The 19,515-nt window shown below is 54.8% G+C and overlaps 1 protein-coding gene across 1 annotated transcript; it reads left to right on the top strand.

The window, feature by feature from the left end:
* The first annotated feature begins 5,482 nt into the window (after nt 1–5,482).
* CASS4 (Cas scaffold protein family member 4) lies at nt 5,483–18,904 on the top strand. Its single transcript, XM_075527692.1, has 5 exons — nt 5,483–5,941; nt 11,783–11,884; nt 13,187–13,267; nt 14,342–15,616; nt 18,509–18,904. Exons 1-5 carry the CDS (start codon nt 5,483–5,485, stop codon nt 18,902–18,904), a joined length of 2,313 nt encoding a protein of 770 aa, XP_075383807.1.
* The last annotated feature ends 611 nt before the right edge of the window (nt 18,905–19,515 follow it).

The following is a 19,515-nucleotide window of genomic DNA, read 5'->3' as shown; positions in this document are numbered from 1 at the left end:
CACACACACACACACACACACACACGCACACACCTTCACAATATTCTCTCTCTGCCTGAGGGTGCTCACCCCCACCCCCACTCCTGAGCCAACTCTTCCTCAGCCATGTTCCTAGAGAGTCCTCCCTGAAAGTCTCTATCCCCCACCCCTCCCAACAAGACTTGATTTCTCATGACTTCCGGTATGTGCAACTTTGTAGCTCTCAGGAGAAGTGAATGTCTTCGGCTCCAGAGTGGAAGTCCCAGGTGGCCAAACGCTGTTGTGTCCACCAGGCTCTTTCTCCAGCAGATAGGTGGTGGATCTTGATGGGTGGATGGATGACTGGATGGCTGATGGCTTCTCAGATCTCATCCCCAAGAACTACCTCCTCCTTCCTCTGTGCACCCACAGCTCAGTGCTGGTCAAATACGAACTGTAATTGCCGGCAGCTGCTGTCACGTGGGCCTCCCCACTTATGGGACCCCTCAGGATCAGACTGTTGGGATCGACCTTTCTCCCTAGTTTGACTTAGACTGGAAGTTCCACCGAAAGCTGTTTAGCATCATCACAAGACACAAGCCTCCACAGATAGGCAGGTGCCCCGAGACTCCAGCTTGGGTCTCCTGCATAGAAGATGAGACTTCTTCCCCTGAACCACCAACACACACCTGCCTCCCCCCCCCCACCCCACGTACCTCTGCATATCACACCTGGACTTAGTGCAAAGGTTTCCCTAGTGAAGTCACCGTGCTGTTGAAGCAAGCACCCCTCTCTCTTTGCCTTTGTTTCTCTGTGTGCCCCCCCATACACACACACACACACACACACACACACACACTTCCCTTCAAATACCCATTCTCTTGCTCCCTCTCCCATGGCCCAGCTGTTGTGTGAAGATGGACATTTGGGGGAAATGTCCTTTTGGGGAGGGAATCCTAATGGTGTAAGGAATTACACACTAGGTTGCTAAATGTAATGTCAGCAGTTTGAACTCACTCACCCCTCCGAGGGAGGAAAATGAGGCCGACTGCTCTGGTGAAGATTTAGAGCAGTGGTTCCCAACCTGTGGGTCGCGACCCCTTTGGAGGTTGAACGACCCCTTCACAGGGGTCGACCAATTCATCACAGTAGCAAAATGACGGTGATGAAGTAGCAACGAAAATAATGTTATGGTTGGGGGTCACCGCCACATGAGGAGCTGCATGACAGGGTCGCGGCGTGAGGATGGTTGAGAACCACTGGTTTTAAAGTCTTGGAAAACCTGGGGATCAGCTCCCCTCCGTCCTGTTGGGTGGCTGTGAGTCAGAATTGACTCAGAGGCAGCAGGCTCTGCGTGGCTTAGTCTTCATTTTACCCAGAATCAGATTCTCTGAGTGCCCACCAGGAACAAAATAATGGACATATGTTCTCCTTCTCCGCTTCATTATCTCCGCGAGTGTTTCCCAATCGCCGCCTGATTTTAAAATGCCTTGTGAGTGGCCTCAGCAGCCATCGCAACCACCATTAGCTTCCTCTGTGTGGCCTGTCACAGCTTCCATCTGCTGTCTCTAACGAGGACACTGTGCGCTGCTGTGGCTGGGGGTTCTCACTGTCCAGCCTGGTCCCCCTGGGGCTGGCTCGCGCCAACAGCCAGCTCCAACGTCCTCTCCCTGGCCCCCAACGGGCAAGGACAAGGACAAGGACAAGGAGGCTGGAGATGAACCAGCCTCCTCTTCCTCCTGCAGTTTCAAACTGCTGACCTTGCAGTTAACAGCCCAAAGCTCCGTTCTAACCACAGCCCAATGTTATCTAACTTGTGTAGACACAGTCTCCCCTGGCTGCTGCCTGGGACCCCTGGTAGCCCAGAGGGGTAATGCTGGACGGTTGACCACAAGGTTGGTGATCTGCACCCACCAGCCGCTCGGACGGAGAGAGAAAAGATTGGTGTATCTGCTCCCACAAGGTGACAAGCCCGGGAAGCCTGCAGAGCAGTTTTGCTCCGAACCAGGGCCGCTCTAACCGGGAAGTGACCCTGTGCAAGAGCCAACGTCAGCGGAGCAGCTAGAATGTCACTGGACCCCACTACCCTCTGTTTGCTCGTCTGTAAAGCACTTCTGAGACTTCTTGAGATTAAATGACACCCCAGCAACACAAACCAGGTCCCCTTTCTGTACCAGTCAGTGTGCCCTCTTTCTGGGTCAGGGATGCTTCAAGACCCCTCCAGCACCCCCGTGCACTGAATTCTTCTTTTGTTCCTCAAGCTCTGATGGTCTTTGCTGCCGAAACTGTGAGACACTCATGGATTGATTGCGTGAGTTGTCTGGAGCCACCCCTTGGATTGTAATGGAATATCCTACTCAAAAAAACCCTCAAAATCACTGTCACCCAGTTAGAGTGACCCTAGTGGACAGGGTAGACCATCCCCAGTGGGTTTCCAAGACCGTGACTCTTCATGGTAGTTACAAGGAGTGGCTGGTGGTTTTGAACTGCTGCCCTTGTGGGTAGCAGCCCAGTGCATAACCCACCATGCCACTGGGCTCTCTTGAAATATGACAAGGGTAAGAGCCAACCACTCAGGTATTTCTCCTGCTGGGAGCTTACATCCCTGGAATATGTGGAATGCCACACCACAGGCCCCGGGACAGAAGACCCAAATAATCCTCTCTCAAGAACAGAGCTTGCTCCTGGCACCCTGGATGGCTGGTTCACCACGGCAAACTCATCCTGGTCACAAATTACAGCAGATCCTCTTTCTAAGTGTGCACATCAATGACTGGACCAACGAAAGCACATTCCAGACTAGTTTTTCCTCTTCAGGCCATTTTTTCATTGTTGTAGTGTGTGTGTGTGTGTGTGTGTGTGTGTGTGTGTGTGCGCGCGCGCGCGCCAATTCAACCATTCCTCTGGGTACACTAAGTGACATTGAAGGCCTTCTTTGAATTGGGCAGCCCCCACACACCTGTCCTCCTGCTCTGAGCTGTTCCTCCCCCGCCGACGTGACCTCACTGGCCCCCAAGGTTCCCATCGAACCTTTCGAGTTGCTGCCGTCCATTTGATCCCAGGGGATCATGCTTCAAAGAGCCCAATTCTCAGAGCAGACATTTCTGACTCGTTAAGCCTATCACTGGGTTGAAAGGAGACTTCTGGGGATGTTTCCAGTTTGAAGTTTAAAGCTTATTTCAGGGTAATCTTTTGGGGTTCGATTGAGCTTCCATGACTCCAGGAAGTCTGAAATCCATGAGAAGTTGAAGTTCTGTTCTGTATCTCTGCCCCCCCCCCTTTGATGAGAATTCTTTTTTTTTAAAACATTTTATTAGGGGCTCATACAACTCTTATCACAATCCATACATATACATACATCAATTGTATAAAGCACATCCGTACATTCATTTGCATCAGGTTCTCTTTTTTTTCCCCTCCCTCCCTGCTCCCCGCTCCATCGTGAGCCCTTGGTAATTTATAGATTGTTATTTTGTCATATCTTGCCCTATCCGGAGTCTCCCTTCCCCCCCTTCTCTGCCGTCCATCTCCCAGGGAGGAGGTCACATGTGGATCCTTGTAATCAGTTCTCCCTTTCCAACCCACTCACCCTCCACTCTCCCAGCATCGCCCCTCACACCCTTGGTCCCGAAGGTATCATCCACCCTGGATTCCCTGTGCCTCCAGCTCCCATATGCACCAGTGTACAGCCTCTGTCCTATCCAGCCCTGCAAGGTAGAATTCAGATCATGGTAGTTGGGGGGAGGAAGCATCCAGGATCTGGGGGAAAGCTGTGTTCTTCATCAGTACTACATCGCACCCTGACTGACCCATCTCCTCTCCTAAACCCCTCTGTGAGGGGATCTCCAGTAGCCGACACTTGGGCCTTGGGTCTCCACTCTGCACTTCCCCCTTCATTCACTATGGTGTATATATATATATATAAAATGTATATACATACACACATATATATATTCTTTTTTTTTGCATGACGCCTTATACCTGGTCCCTTTGGTACCTCGTGATCCCACCGGCTGGTGTGTTCTTCCATGTGGGCTTTATTGCTTCTGCGCTAGATGGCCGCTTGTTCACCTTCAAGCCTTTAAGACCCCAGACACGATCTCTTTTGACAGCCGGGCACCATCAGCTCTCTTCGCCACATTTGCTTATGGAGAATTCTTTTAATAGGATCGTTGATCAAATGTACAGAGGGACTCCCCAAAGCTGGTGGGAAATGCCGTGGTCTTCTCATTCCACTTCCCACACACTTTCAGACACCCCCTCGCACCCCCGAGAACTGTGATGACTGGCTGGAGGTGGTGCTTTTACTCCCTCTTTCGTTCACTCACCAAAGGAGGGCAGGCAGCATCGCGGGTTACACTTGGGCTGCTGCCCTCAAGGGTGTAACCCACTACCCCGCCTGGGCTCCTTTGGTGAGGGAAAGTGGTTGGCACATAGCAAAATCATATCAATGTGCTAGTTACTACGGCAGACTGGTGTTGAATGAAAAAGCAGGGGAAGCAGCTGACCCGGGGGTGGCTGTCAGAAACCTCTTCCCTAAGGAAGTGACATTCAGATGAGTCTGGGAAGATGAGGGGCATCCCACCGACTGGCATGGAGAGAACAGCATGTGCAGAGGACGTGGGTGCCCAGAGGCTGTAGGGGAAGTGATGCCCACCAGGCCGGAGATGTGGGCAGGAGCAAAGCCATTCAGGACTTCATCTGAAGGCTACTGGGGAGCCATGGGAGGATCGGGAGCAGAGTCAGACTTCTGAGTTGGGACACTTCAAGGGGTGGCATCCCAAGGATGGTATATATCAGTCAGGCAAACAGTGGGATGAGAGACTCTGGGGGTGACAGAGGAAACGAGAAGGCAGGGCATGGGCTCTACACTTGTTGGTGTGCCAGGCAACACCCCTCAGCTCTGCTTTCGACCAAGAAGGGCAGGCCTGTGAGGTGAACGAGAACCCCCAGCAGGCACTCACGCATCAGAAGAGCCCACCCAAGGAGATCCCAGAGCAGCGGGTGCCCGGGAGGAAGCTCAGCGAGCGGGCAGGCAGGCAGGAAGGAAGAGGAAAGAAGCCATGGGAAAAACAGATGCAGGAGGTGGGAGGAGCGCTGTTAGGACCAATGTCAGGAAAAGGCATGCGGGTTGCTGACTGCAAAACCTGTTCGCTCCTGGAACTCCCACCGGAATCACTAGACGAGGTTTGGTTTGATTTGGATTTTTAAATCGCTGGGTCGTAGCGATTAGGCACTGGGCAGCCAACCACAAGGCCAGCGGTTCAAAACCACTAGCTGATTGTTAGGAGAAAAATGAGCTGTCTGCACCGGTAAAGAGTTACAGTTTGAGAAACCCAGAGAGGGGCAGCTCTACGCTGTCCAACAGGGCTGCTAGGAGTTTAGGAGTTGGGACATTGACGTGATGGCAGCGAGTCGTGGGGGGGGGGTGGGATTAGGGGTAAGTGCCGTTCTTCTCTGATGCCTGTGGGGTGACCGTGAGTGAGTGAGAGAGTGAGGAGAGTGAGCGAGTGAGGTCGGGTCCATGGCAACACGGCTAACCGTCCAACCTCTCTCCCCACCCCAGGCCCTCTTAGCCAAGGCGCTTTATGACAACCTCCCTGACTGCTCGGACGAGCTGGCTTTCTGCAGGGGAGACGTCTTGACAATTCTGGAGCAGCACGTGCCGGAGAGCGAGGGCTGGTGGAAGTGTGTGCTCCGCGGCAGGCAGGGCCTGGCCCCCGCCAACCGCCTCCAAATGCTGACCAAGGTGCCCGCAGCCAGCTCCTGGCCCCCTCACCGGGACGGGCTGGAGGTGACCAGCCCCGAGGAAGCCTACCAGGTGCCCTCCCTGCTCGCCCCTCCGTCTCCAGGTCCAGTCTACGAGCACATGCGGAGCTGGGTGGAGACGCCCCCGCCACCCAGTGCCCAGCTCTACGAGATACCTGGCCCACCTGCCAATGCCAGAATTGTCTGTGAGAAGGCACAACGCTTTCAGAAGCAGGTAAGCATCTTTCCAGGTGAGACAGGGGGGCCCAGGGCGAGGGGAGCACCCAGGGCTCAATGACCCCAGGGCTCCCTGGGGTCCTCTGGGAGGGCCAGGTGCAGATCCCATCTGAGCTCGGTATGTTTGGGCCAGCCCAGGCGTGTGCCTGTACTGCCTGACCGGGGCGAGGAGCCCAGGGGCCCCCACTCCTGTGGTCCCGTGAGCCCCTGCTTTCCAAGGCCCATTACCACACTGCTCAGGTTGCTGAATGTTTGATGCAGTGGGGGAGTGCCGTTGTCGCCGTGGGTGCTGGCCAGTCGGTTCAGGTCATGGGACCAAAGAGAACTGTCCGCAGGGCTGCCCAGGATGTCACCTGTGCAGGAGCATCTAGCCAGAGCTCTTCTCCTGTGAAGCCATTGGGTGGGTTCAAACCACCAACCTTTCAGCCGCCAAAAACAGCAAACTCACTGCCATCAAGTGGATGCCGACTCACAGCGATTGCACAGGACAGGGCAGAAGTGCCCCTTGAGTTGATTCTGACTCACATGAACACACAGGACAGAGTAGAGCTGCCCCCTTAGGGGGCCATCTTTACAGGGGGAGCCTGGTGGCACCGTGGTTAAAGCACCGGATTCAAACCCACCGACCACTCTGTGGGAGAAAATGTAGCAGTCAGCTTCAGTAAAGATTCACAGCTTCATAAGCCCTATGGGGGCAGCTCTCCTCTGTTCTATAAGGTCGCTGTGAGTTAGTTTGAATCAACTCGATGGTAATAAGTAACAAACGTCACAGTCTGTCTCTATCCAACCAGCAGACCTGGTCTCTAGGATTTGGAGTTCTGTTCCACATGTTTCTCCCATGCTACTTAGGACCTTCTAGCGTGGTCTCTCTCAGAGCAGTTGGTAGTGGTAGCCGGGCACCATCTAGCTCTTCCGGTCTCAGGGTTGTGGAAACTGATACTTCCATGATGCACAAGTCCTTTGGACTAATTGTTTCCATACCTTTTTAAAATGTTTATCACTTTTTTTCCTTTTGGGTGGTTAGAGACCAGATGGTTGCCCCTTAGATGGCTACTCACGAATGTGTAAGACCCCAGTCACTACTCACCAAATTAGGATGCAGGACATTGCCTTGGAGGATGACCTTGTGTCAATTGACCTTGGTTCCCCCAAAGGCTATGTGTTTGGTTAAGTAAGGCCTTGCCCTTATGGCCTTACCTGTGATAGAGAAAAAGCAGACATGCCTGAATGTTCGTGAATGGAGGGAATAGTTACGTAAATTATGTTACACCCCGACCAGGAGCTACTGTGAGGTGAATCTTTGAGATCCCTACAAGGAAGAACAACCAAACAAAACTCAAACTCACTGTCATGGAGTCGATGCTGACGCATAGCACCCCTCCAGGGTAGCACTGCCTCTGTGGCTTCTGAGACTGTGACTCTACGGGAGGAGAAAGCCTCATCTTTCCCCCCGAGGAGCAGCTGGTGGCTTTGAACTGCTGACCTTGGGGTTAGCAGCCCAACTTGTAACCATGACACTACCAGGGCCAAAGAGCCATTTAAATGAAACCCACCAGCACAACGCAACAAAGATTTGTGTGTGTGTGTGTGTGTGTGTGTGTGTTTGCACATAGAGAAAGATCAAGAAGAACGCACGGCCAGCCCCAGCAGTGGTCCCCTTTGAGAAGTGACGCTGGTCGAGAAGAAAGAGAAAGGACGAGCAAAGCGGGGGCCTTTGTGTTTCAGCCCTGCCCCCACCCCAGCCTGGGCCCGGCATGGAGTGTGCAATAACTATGTGATCAGAGGCTCTATTTATCAGAGAGCCAAGTCCAACACCTATTACAGCTCTACTTTCAAAATGTCTCTGCTAAAGAGAGTGGGGGAGAGAGGCAGACAGGACCAAAGCCACTCAATAGATGCAGCAGAGACCATTCTCCGAGGGCTTCAAAGAGCAGCCTGGAGAACGTGCCGAGAACTCACACGGGGGGGGGGGGGGGGGGGGGGGGGAGGGGGAGTAGATCGCAATGATGGACACATAAACAACTAAACAACTCCCCTCCCCCAACAACAGAAACCATGGGTGTAAGATATAAAAATAATAACAATTTATAATTTATCAAGTGGTCATGTGGAGGGAGGAGGAAAAAAGAGCTGACACCAAGGGCTCAAAAGAAAGTAAATGTTTAGAAAATGATGATGGCAACATATGTACAAATATGCTTGACACCATTGAGGTATGGATGGTCCTAAGAGCTGTAAGGGCCCCCAATAAAACGATCTTAAAAAAGAAAAAGAATTTGGACCAGACTTCCATGGTCTTCCATCACTGCTACCGTTCCCTGCCATCAGGCCCTTTGCATTCTGCTAAAATGACATGTCCCACCTGGTCACAGTGCTGGGCAGAGGTCCAGGCAAGCTCTGTGTCCAGAGAAAGCCCTCCCACCCACCTATGGAGGTGCTGTAGGGCCTGGAAAGCCGGGAATGGTGTCTTGCCCTTAGGCCCCCTCCACACCCACTTCCCAAGTTTCCTTCACCCAGGAAAGGGTGGATTCCTGAAACGATGCTGGCTACTCCACATTTCCTAACTCCCGGCCCTGCGAGGCACGGGGCCAGGCAGCTGTTCACCCGGCAGCTGTCCAGGAAGGCGTCCAGTGCTGTGGTCCCGAGGCAGCCCACCGCCTCTTTCCCAGGCGTCCCCTGGAGGCGGGCAGCGGGCAGCAGCGTCCCGACACAGCTGCTCCTTGCAGCCCCTCAGCTGCCATTGGAGCAGCCGCCTCAAAGCCAAGCCGTGGCTGTGGCTCTTCCTAAAATAACAAGTGGCATTCACTGGATTTTTCTTTTAATTTGAATTTCTCTTCAAAACCGCTGTGAGAAAGGGTGCCCACTTTGGTCTCCACCTTAAAGAAAAGTCAGGCCACACCTGCAGCTCTCCGTGTGTCTCCCCAGCACCCAGCACTGAGCACCCAAGGCAGGCCAGGCTCCTCCCCAGCACCCAGGGCAGGCCAGGCTCCTCCCCAGCACCCAGGGCAGGCCAGGCTCCTCCCCAGCACCCAGGGCAGGCCAGACTCCTTCCAGGGCGGACTGATGGAAAGAGTGGACAGAGCATAAGAATGGGTGACCCCAGGCCTCGATGGGCCGATAGGCTGACACCAGGCCAAAGGAGAGAGGGGCCCAGGAAACCAGAGATCTGGGCCAGCAGTCTGAGGCCCCAGGGCCTGCGTCCTTCCTTGTGTGGCCAGGGCCGCAGGCAGAACCACAGCCACAAGAGGGGACTTCAGAGACCAGGGGCTCTCTGCCACCCCAGTGTGGTTCTCGACGCGACCTCAGTAAAGCACCTGGGAAACTCTCCTGCCCAAACTTCCTCCCGTCTGCCTGAGCCACGTGCCACGTGTCACACAAGCGCGCGCGCGCGCGCGCGTGTGTGTGTGTGTGTGTGTACGGGTGAGATCACTTGAAGTGCCGTGGGTTAGACGTTAGACAGCTAGCCACAAAGTTGGCAGTTCAATCCCACCAGCCACCCCAAAGGAAAAATATGAGGTTGTCTGCTCCCATGAAGATTCACCATCCAGAAGCCCTGGGCACAGGGTTCTTATGAGACAGAATCCACTCGATGACTGCGGGTCTGGCTTGGTTGTTGTTTTCGGTTTAAAGCAAGACCTGGAGTCTGTGACGTAGAAGTCAGGGGTCCCAGATTCAGCTGGATTCTCGGGCAGGCACAGACGTGCCAGGTGAGCAGACCGCCGCAGCCCTCTCTGCTCCTTTCTCTGAGTCTTGAGAGGCTTTGCTGAAGAAAGGCCTGGCAATCTACTCCTCACTGACCACAGTCACGAAAAACTGTCTCAGGCCTGGTTCTACTCTGTCACACACGTCCACGGGGTCACCCAGACTCAGCATCGACACCATGGCAACAGCTTCACTAGTTTTTCCCCCTGGAGCTTAAACACCTAAAACAAGCCCATTGCCCGCTGGTCAGTGCTGACGCTACACGACAGGGTCGACCTGGGGAACCTGGGCCCAGCAGATGAGAGGGTCCATCTGCCCCAGGTCACCCAAGGGTGCTGGAGCTTCCTTTTAGTGTCTGTGCGGGTCCACCCCGTCACCCCAAGGCCGACCGGGCTGCAGCATCCCGGCATGCCCTTTCCCTGCTCTGGGCAGCCTCTTGGCCCTGGAAAATCTAATCTTGCCCATGAAGCTACTGGTGGCGCTGACGTGCAGTCCTCCGGGACACAGCTCCGTGCGGGTCACCAGTCAAACCCACCTGTGCCCCTGGGAACCAGATGAAAAGATAGGCACAGCTAGTGCCCAAGAAGCGCCCCGCCGCCCCCACCCTCACCCCCACCTGCCTTCTCCGGGCACTTCCCTCCCCGCAAAACCACTCTCTGAGCTTTGTTTTACTTTTCATTCCAACTTCCTTCATTGGAACAGGCTGACCTCACGCCCGAGAGCGGAGAACCATGTCTGATCGGGCTTTACAGAGAAGGGGCTCTTTCAGATCGCGGGTGACCAGGGCCAGACTTCCTAACGAAACCTTGTTCTGGGCCCCACTGGCTCTTCAACTGGAGTTTCTTCCTTGCTCCCTAACCCACTGGAAACCCTGCTCCGAGACAAAATTCCTCCATGGTTGGCCATCCCCAGCCTATGTTTTCCCAGAAGCACTGGGCTTTCTGGAACGATGTCCTTCCGCCTGAGCCTCCTGTGTTGCAATAGCCCACGCACTCGGAAAGCCCCTTTGGCTGCTGGGGGTGGGCTTGTAGCCGCACACGGCCATGGACATCAGCGGACCCCAATCCGAGGGACCCCTTATAGACAGTGGCTAGCACTTGGACAGGCTCTGCCATGGGAGGGAGCCGGATGTGTGGGAGTAGGTGGGACCACCAGTGAGGACCAGTGTTGGACTGGGCTGGAGAAGAACCGAAAACATGCCTGGCCTTGAGGGGGCGGGGGGCAGGACAAGCCTGGTATGGGCCAACACCAGCTGTTATCTTGCTGGCTCCGACTCACGGCCACCCCCGTGTGAGTCAGAGGAGAACTACTCTGCAGGGGTTTCAACTGATGGGTTTTGGGGAAGGAGACCACCAGGCCTTTCTTCCAAGATGCCTCTGGGTGGACTCAAATTTCCAAACTTTGAGTTTGCAGCTGGGCGTTTAACCATGTGGCCATCCAGGGACTCCTGTCTGCTAAGGAGTGTGGGTTGAGTCCCAAGTGCCATGGGGACCCAGCCTGCTGCCTCCATGATGACAGAATCAGGGGACACAAGGGTGGCTGTGTCCAGACACCACTCCACTTCAGAGCCAGGCCATGAGGTTGCTGCCTGGGCAGGAGCACAGCTCCCATTCTTCCTGTGGACTCCAGTGGGAATATTTCCGAGGATGAATTGCCAGGAGCCCTGGTGGCAGAGTGGTTATGCTTTGGGCTGCTAAGCACAAGGTCATCAGTTCAAGACTACCAACAGCCCCACAAGAAAAAGATGAGGCTTTCTGCTTCTGGATAGAATTACAGCCTTGGAAACCCACAGGGGCAGTTTCACCCTGTCCTACAGGGGGCTCTGAGCCAGGATCCACTGGCTGGCAGTGAGTTTGAGGTTTGGGAGTTTGAGGGGCAATCCTAACGCACCATCATGTGGGGGCTGCAGGGCAGGGGAGGGTATGTCTCCCCAAACCACTGTGTGAGCCACCACCAGCCATGCACTCACACGACATCACACATCGTCAATCAGGAGGAGTCTAAACATCCCTTCCGGAATTTGGCCTCGACCACACTGCCACGGTCACTACTGCCTGAGACCCTTCCAAGTGTGGTCCTGAACGCAGCCGTCACACCCACGCTGACATGTCCTTCCCCTTGTTCCCTTCTCTCCCAGATCGCCATCACGCTCCCCAGGCCCATGGTGGCCTCGCTGCCCACGCTGCCCTCCCAGGTGTACGACGTCCCCACCCAGCGCCGGGCCCACCCCGCCAGCACGGTGAGTCTCCCTCCAGACTGGGACCCTCCAGGCACGCTGCTGTACCTTTCTGCTCTGAACCCCACAGCACCCCAGCCCCTCAGGCCAGCTTCAGACCAGAGAGCGCACTGTTGGATTCCTGAGCGTTGAAATGTTCTTCTCGTTTGTAATCCATACTATATACATGTATGGTATATAGCTGTAGATGTGTACATATCTATATGGTATGTGTGTACATATCTATATGGTGTTTAGATATATGTGTGTATATGGTATATGCATGTATATCTATATGGTATTTAGATATATGGTGTATGTATGTGAATATCTATATGGTATATAGATGTATGTATGGTGTGTGTGTACATATCTATATGATATGTGTGTGTGTGTGTGTGTAGGGCGTATAGAAGGAGTCCTCGTGGCGATTTCTCCTTGGGCTGCTAGTTTCAAGGTCAGCAGTTCAGAACCACCAGCTGCTCCTCAGGAGAAAGATGGGGCTTTCTAGTCCTGTAAAGAGTTACTGTCGCAGAAACCCACAGGGAAGTTAGTTCGATCCTGGCCTGCAGGGCCGCTATGAGTCAGACTCGAGTGGAGGGCAGTGGGTTGAGTTTGGGTTGGGATGGTGCTGGTGCTACTTATCACAAGGTAAGCACCAGATGCCCCACAAGAGAATGAAGAGGCTGTCTGCCCCATAAAGATGGATGGGGTAACGCTATATAGGGTCGCTGTGAGTCAGAATCAACTCAAACTCAGTGACAGTGGGTTTGTTTTTGTTTTTTGGATGGTACATTTAGAGGTCCTGGGGGCATACGTGGGATGGTATATGTAAGAGACAGGCTTAGCTGCTAGCCAACAGTGAGCCGTTCAGACCCACCAGCCGCTCCACAGGAGAGAGAGCGGTGACATTCTGCTCCGTCAAGCGTGTAGCCTGGGAACAGACTCGGTGACAGTGGGGTTCTACTCTGGGTTTTCAAAGTAGATCGCCAGGTCTTTCTTCCGGCTGCCCCTGGGTAGAATGGAACCTCCAACCTCTTGGTCAGTGGCTAAGGGGGTTCACTGTTGCTCCCCACCCCTCAGGGACTCAGACAACCACAGCCGCCTCGCTCTCTCTGACTTGTCCCCTGGTGTCAGTGGAAAAGGAGCCTACAAAGCACTCAGGCCATGGCTGAGCCCAGGGCCATGGTGGCACATGGGCTGCCACCCAGAGCAGAAGGACTGAGTGTGGCCTCTCTGGGAGGGGACACTGGACCAGGTGTGTTTGTCACCTGGGACCACCAGGAAGGAAGAATCCAAGTGGGTCTCCTCTGTGTCTCTTCCCAGGTGCCTGAGAAGCCGCAGCTATATGACATTCCCGCCAGCCCCCAGAAGGCAAGACTGGCACCACGAGGCAGCCACGCCAGTGTAAGTACGGATTGGATCGGCCCTGGGCAACTGGGTTGTCTGGGTCACAAATGGGAAGCATGCCTTGTCTCCTGTGAGGCCAAACCCAAGAGCAGCAAGTTGGCCCTGACTCCAGGCGACCCCGCTGTGACAGAGGGGAGCCGGGCAACGTGGGGCTTTCAGAGGCTCAGTGGGTTGGGTTTGGGTTGGGATGGTGCTGGTGCTACTCACCACAAGGTAAGCACCAGGCGCCCCACAAGAGAATGAAGAAGCTGTCTGCCCCAGAAGGATGGTTAGGGTAACGCTATATAGGGTCTCTATGAGTCGGAATCAACTCAAACTCAATGGCAGTGGGTCCGAAGATCAGCAGGCCTGTCTGCGGAGGCACACCTGGAGCATCCTGGGAGCGCATTCCAGTTACCTGCCAAGTTAACCATTTGCTCCAGCTGGGGACACCTTCATTTGAGTCAAATGCCCTTCCCTGCAATGGCATTCCGGTATAGAAATAGCTGGGTGGGTGAGTCTGAATGAGGCGCTTACCTTCTCAATGCCCGAGTCGCTATTACAGGCATCTTGGAAGAAGGCCTGTGGGTGTTGTGGTTACTCGTCAAACTGCTAGCCGCAAGGTCAGCAGTTCAAAGCCACCAGGTGCTCCGTGGGAGAAAGATGAGAATTTCGGCTCACGTAAGGAATGACAGTTTCGGAAACTCACGGGGGCAGGTTTACCCTGCCCTATAGGGTCACTGAGTCGCCATCAGCTCAGTGGCAGTGGGTTTGGTCTTTTGGTTGGTGTGGAGGGTAAGGTAAACAGCCGAGCAGCTGGATCTATTAGGAGGACGATGGAGGACTTAGCTGGGGGGAGGTGAAACGGAGCTGGAGAGATGAGAGGCTGAGAGGAAGGTGGGGTGGATGGTGGGGGGCCTGGGACCATCACATCAATGGGGAGCCACTGAAGAAGCCTGAGCAGAGTAGCGACAACCAGCGTGTTGAGGAGCAGGGTGCCGGGCACTCCGCGTGATACGTGTCTGCGGCAGGGGTCACTCAAATTCTGTGTAGCGGCACTAAGCGGGGTGTCCTTGTACGGTTTCTCCCCAGAAACAGGGCGTGCCCGGGCCATCGCAGGCCGTGCAGAGAGGTGACTACAGCACACTCCCGAGCCCTCCGAAGCCAGCATACACTTTCGACCACTCAGGGTCACCAGAAAAAGCCAGTGCCACGAGCTCTCCCCTAAGCAGTGTGGTTGAAAAAGTGAAGCTCCAGCCCGCCCCCAGGTTCATCCCCACTTACGCGTCCCTGGATAGCCGGTCCCAGAGTCAACAACGGTACAGAGATTTGTCCAGGCAGAAAAAATTCAGTCTCCCCGAAATCCCTTCTTCTGACCTCCCAGTGCCCAGGGATGAAGGGGTCACCTACAAGGTGCCCTCAAGCTTCCGGATCCCCCGAGTGGAGCAACAGAACACCAAGCCAAACATTTATGACATCCCTAAGGCGATGGCCAGTGTCCCTCAGGGGGCAGCAGAGCTGGACAAAGCAGCCAGGGCCGAGGAGACGTGTGTGGAACCCAGCTGCCCCAGGCTCTCTGCCCGGCTGACTGCATCTCCCGAACCAGACAGCTTGTGGGCCTCGGGGTCGGGCAGCAGCAGGGCCAGCCTATGCTCCTCCACGTCCACCGAGTCCTCCTCCAGCTCGTCCTCCGAGGAGTTGCCCAAGGAGCTGCCTGTGGACCCGCACACGGCCAAGGAGACGGTGACAGCCCTGCAGCACAAGGTGGCCCTCGCCGTGGAGGGCCTGCTGCTCTTCGTCAGCAGGAAGTGGCGATTCCGGCAGTTCCTGGAGGCCAGCCTGGACGCCGTGCACCGGGCTGTGGACCACACAGAGGAATCGCTTAGGGAATTTCTGGATTTCGCCCGGGGGGTCCGGGAGACGGCCAGCAACCTCAGCGACTGTAGCCTGCAGGTCCGAATGAAAGATCAGCTCCACACCATCTCCTGCTCCTACCAGGTCCTGCTGGAGACCAAGCAGAACCTGGACCGCTGCCACTGGTCCCTGGAGGCTCTTGTGACAGACAAGGTCCAGAACAGCCCCGACGACCTAGAGAGGTTCGTCATGGCGGCGCGGATGGTTCCAGAAGACACCAAGAGGTTTGCCTCTATGGTCATTGCCAATGGGAAGCTCCTTTTTAAGCAGAACTCTGAAAAGGAGGAGGCGCAGCCGTGGACCGCAAACTCAGAACATCAGCTTGAAAAATGTACCCAGGCCCCCCAGAGAGAAACGGAGCCCCTCCACACGCGTGCTCCTTCTGACCAGCAGAGAGAGGACGACCCCTCCCACGAACTAGGCGTGAAACTCGGCACCAGTGCCTGTGGACAGGTGAGTTCCAAGAGATGCCTTGAGCTGGGGGCGGGGGAGGGAGTGCTGGGGGGTGTCCCTGGGGTGTCCATTGCAGTGGCTGCCAGGAAGCTAGATACTGAGAATGTTTCTAGGTGGACATTTGGGGAGACCTTGGGCCCAGAGTCCCAAAAATAAAGCTCACCAGAGTGGAATTCTAGATACAGCCTAGTAGCAGGCAAGTCAAGTAACTGGATAATACGATAGATTCAAAAACAAAAACAAACAACAACAAAAATGTCCCCATTGAGTCCATTGCAACTCACGGCGACCTTGTACGTGTCTGAGGAGACCCGTGGCCCGTGGGGGCTGTCGATGACCGATCTTCTGCTTGTGGAATTAGATCACTAGGCCGTTGGTTTTTTACCAAGATGTCTCTGGGTGAGTGAGCTTCAGCCTAGGCCCTTCCAGTTAGCAGCAAAGTGTGTGCACCATGTCCACACCACCCAGGGACTCCTGAAGCCATATTTGGATACCTTTCGGCCATACTTGGTGTTCAGGCTTGCCTCTGATACTGGGCTTAGATGTGATTTTTAAAATATGTTCATTTTGAAAGGTCACAGGTATCTCCTTGCCATTGGGTCAGAGCCGACTCCTGGCGACCCTCTAGGACAGGGTAGAACTGCCCCAGTGAGTTCCCGAGACTGTAACTCTGTACGGGAGCAATGAGCCCCATCTCTCTCCCTCGGAGCTGCTGGTGGTTTCCAACTGCTGACCTTGTAGTTAGCAGCCCCACTCGTAACCACTACACCACCAGGGCTACCTGGCACAATCCAGGAGGGCTGCAAAAGCAGACACCTACACTTTAGCCTGGATTGTGGGCGGTCGTACAATAGCTTTTCATTGCCCAGGGGTGGAGTGGGGTGGTGGCGGTGGTAACTTTTCCCCCCTGAAAAGTAGGTGATATACCAAATATACTTAGGAACTTTTGCTAAATCTTTACGGGAGCAGACAGTCTCCTATTTCTCTCCAGTAGCAGCCGGGGGGTTGGAACTGCTGACTCTGTAGTTCATAGTCCAATACGTAACCCGCTGTGCCTATCGAACTCGCTGCCGTGGAGTCAATGCTGACTCAGAGCAACCCCTTGTGGGTTTCTGAGACGAACTGTTGATGGGAGGAGAAAACCCAGTCTTTCTCACGTGGAGCTGCTGGTAGTTTCAAACTGCCGACCATGCGGATCGCATCCCAAAGTGCAATCGCTATGCCACTAGGCATTTTGAAACCCAGATGGCTGGCTGACCCCACTCCCTGAGTTTGTGATTCCAGAGGCTGGCAAGGTGGGGGTGGGGGGGCGGGTACCTTTTTGTTTCTGAGGACTCTGGGCAGTGGTGATGTCGATGCTGCAGGTCTGGGGACCACACTTAGAAAGCACTTCTCCAGATGGGCCTTGTGGCAGGCACTTTCCCACTGTGTGGGCTGGACCGCCCACTGGCTGCTCTGCAAATACAAGAGGTGCTTGGAAGACATCAGCTCCGTGGTCCCCCAAAAAGGAAATTCACCAGCACAAAAACCTAGGCGGCCTCATAGGAAGGCCCTTAAGTCAGCCTATTTGGACGTCTTCTAGAAACGATTGGAATCCAGGCAAATTTATCTCTGATCCCAAAATTAGAAATGATTTTTTAAAATATGTATAAATCCAAGGGGGCTCCAAAAAGTTCGTGGGAAGATTCCATTATCTTTTCATTCCCATTGCCCACAAGCTTTTGAAGTGCCCTCCCATGTTCTTTGAGTGCATGGTCAGCGGCCACCATCAAGAGTCTTTCAAAGTTCTAAGCATCACCCAGGTGTTTTTGTTTTGTTTTTTAGACTGGGGTTTGGATGTTTTGTTAAGAGAACTGAATATAAAAACTTCATGAAATTTCTCCAGGAGACACTAAGTTTATACTCACTCGCTCCCTGCTGATGAGTCAATTCCAGCTCCCAGCGACCCCAGAGGACAGGGTAGAACTGCCCTGCTGTGGGCTTCCAAGAGTGTGCCTCTTTAAGGGAGTAGAAAGCCTCGTCTCCTTGGGAGCAAGGAGCAGGTGGTGGTTTCAAACTGTTGACCTGACGGCTATGAGCCCAGTGTGTAACCCATTCCTTCACCAGGGCTCCCACATTAGTGTATACGTGCACACACACACACACACACACACACACACCAGTTTCCACTGAGTCAATTCAAAAGGGCCCTCTTTGTTTCCGAGCAGGATTTCACGGGGTTTTTAATAGATGCAGTCTTTGGTAAAAGGGCCCTTGGTGGCGTCGTGATTAAGAGCTTGGCTGCTAATGGAAAGATCACTGGCTTAAACCACCACCTACTCCATGGGAAAGAGATGTGGCACTCTGGATCCGGGAAAGATTTGCAGCCTTGGAAACCCGGTCGGAGGGCAGTTCTACTTCCTCCTATCAGGTTGCTATGAGTCAGGATCCACAGAGAGCAGTGTGTTGGGGGTGGGGTTAATCTTTTGTAAGTAGATTGCCAGGCCTTTCTTCCAAGGCACTTCCGGGAGGTTTGACATATATGCTGGGATACGCTAGGGCTACAAGTATATCTCAAACCCTTCCCTCCCGGGCTGGTTCTGACTCGTGGCGGCCCCCTGTGTTTCGGACTAGAACTGGGCGCCATCGGGTTTTTCTAAGTAGGGTGTCTCTGAATTGGAACTGACTCCCTGGCAACTAACAGCCACCAACAACTAATGGCAGTAGAGAGTAGATGACCAGGAAGTCGGTTTCTTCTATCCCATTGCACTTTGACAGCTTTTCAGTGTTGTGCAAATGCTGCATGGTTGGACTTCTCTACAAGTCCTTGCACACTGAGCACAAACAGGAAGAGGGGCAACCGCAGCCTGCTGATGACACCTCTTCCTTATCTCTGTTGCTCCCCTGCTCCAGGAGCCGGGCCCTGGGCTCACCCCGCCTCCTGAGAAGCCGCTCCACCTTTCCCAACACTGCCGCCTCTATTTCGGGGCTCTCTTCAAAGCCCTCGGCGTGCTGGCGGGCAGCCTCAGCCACGGCCAGCCGCCGGAGACCTTCATCACGCACAGCAAGCTGGTCATCGTGGTCGGGCAGAAGCTGGTGGACGCGCTGTGCAAGGAGACGCAGGAGCGGGACGCGCGCAACGAGATCCTGCGCGGCAGCAGCCACCTCTGCGGCCTGCTCAAGAACGTGGCTCTGGCCACCAAGGATGCCGTGCTCCGCCACCCGAGCCCTGCCGCCCTGCAGCACCTGCAGGCCCAGGCCCAGAAGCTGGAGCAGCACGCGCGTCACTTCCGGGGGGCGCTGGAGTGAGGACTTCGGGTGCCCCCTTCCCCAGTCATTTCTCAGCCTCAGCCTCGTGCGCCCAGCCCCTGGGCTGCTTGGCCTGGTGGGCTGCCCCCCAAAGCCGGGATCACCACGTGGCTAAAGCCTCGGAGCAGCCCTGGTGGCGCAGTGGTTAAGTGCTCAGCTGCTCACCAGGGGGTCAGCAGTTCGAACCCACCAGGCTCCTCGAGTCGGGGAAGCTTCTGGCCATTGGCTTCCATGGCGGTGGCAGCCTGGGAAACCCAATGGGCAGCTCTCTGTCCCACTGGGCCCCTGGGCATGGGAGCCCGGTGTAAGCAACCCCAGGACATTGGCTGAGCCCACAGAGGGCAGGATTGGGTCGGAAAGAAGGTCCCTGCTGAGTCTGCGCGGCGTCGGCGTGTCAAAAGATGTTCCCGAAATGTCCGTTGGCACCCGTGTGTGCTGCACCTGTTCAGACCGTCCGCTCCCTTAGCCTTGGCCGTCCCCTCCGCGGGGACCTCTGGATGCTGCAGACTGAAGAGTGAGGCCCAGGTCACGGAGCTTGCCCACGTGGGGTTTACAGTCCGGTGCTGCGGAACTGCACCACCATGGAGAAAATGGACTCGTTTTCACATGGT

This window comes from Tenrec ecaudatus, chromosome 12, assembly GCF_050624435.1.
Source record: "Tenrec ecaudatus isolate mTenEca1 chromosome 12, mTenEca1.hap1, whole genome shotgun sequence".
NCBI lineage: Eukaryota > Metazoa > Chordata > Mammalia > Afrosoricida > Tenrecidae > Tenrec > Tenrec ecaudatus.
This window is presented reverse-complemented; position numbering and strand designations above follow the sequence as displayed.

Bases quoted from the DNA above. Each gene is read 5' to 3' on its own strand.
- CASS4 (XM_075527692.1), top strand. From the start codon at position 5,483: ATGGCAACACGGCTAACCGTCCAACCTCTCTCCCCACCCCAGGCCCTC. The intron at 5,942-11,782 runs GTAAGCATCTTT...CTTCTCTCCCAG, and splicing joins CACAACGCTTTCAGAAGCAG to ATCGCCATCACGCTCCCCAG. The intron at 15,617-18,508 runs GTGAGTTCCAAG...CCCCTGCTCCAG, and splicing joins GCACCAGTGCCTGTGGACAG to GAGCCGGGCCCTGGGCTCAC.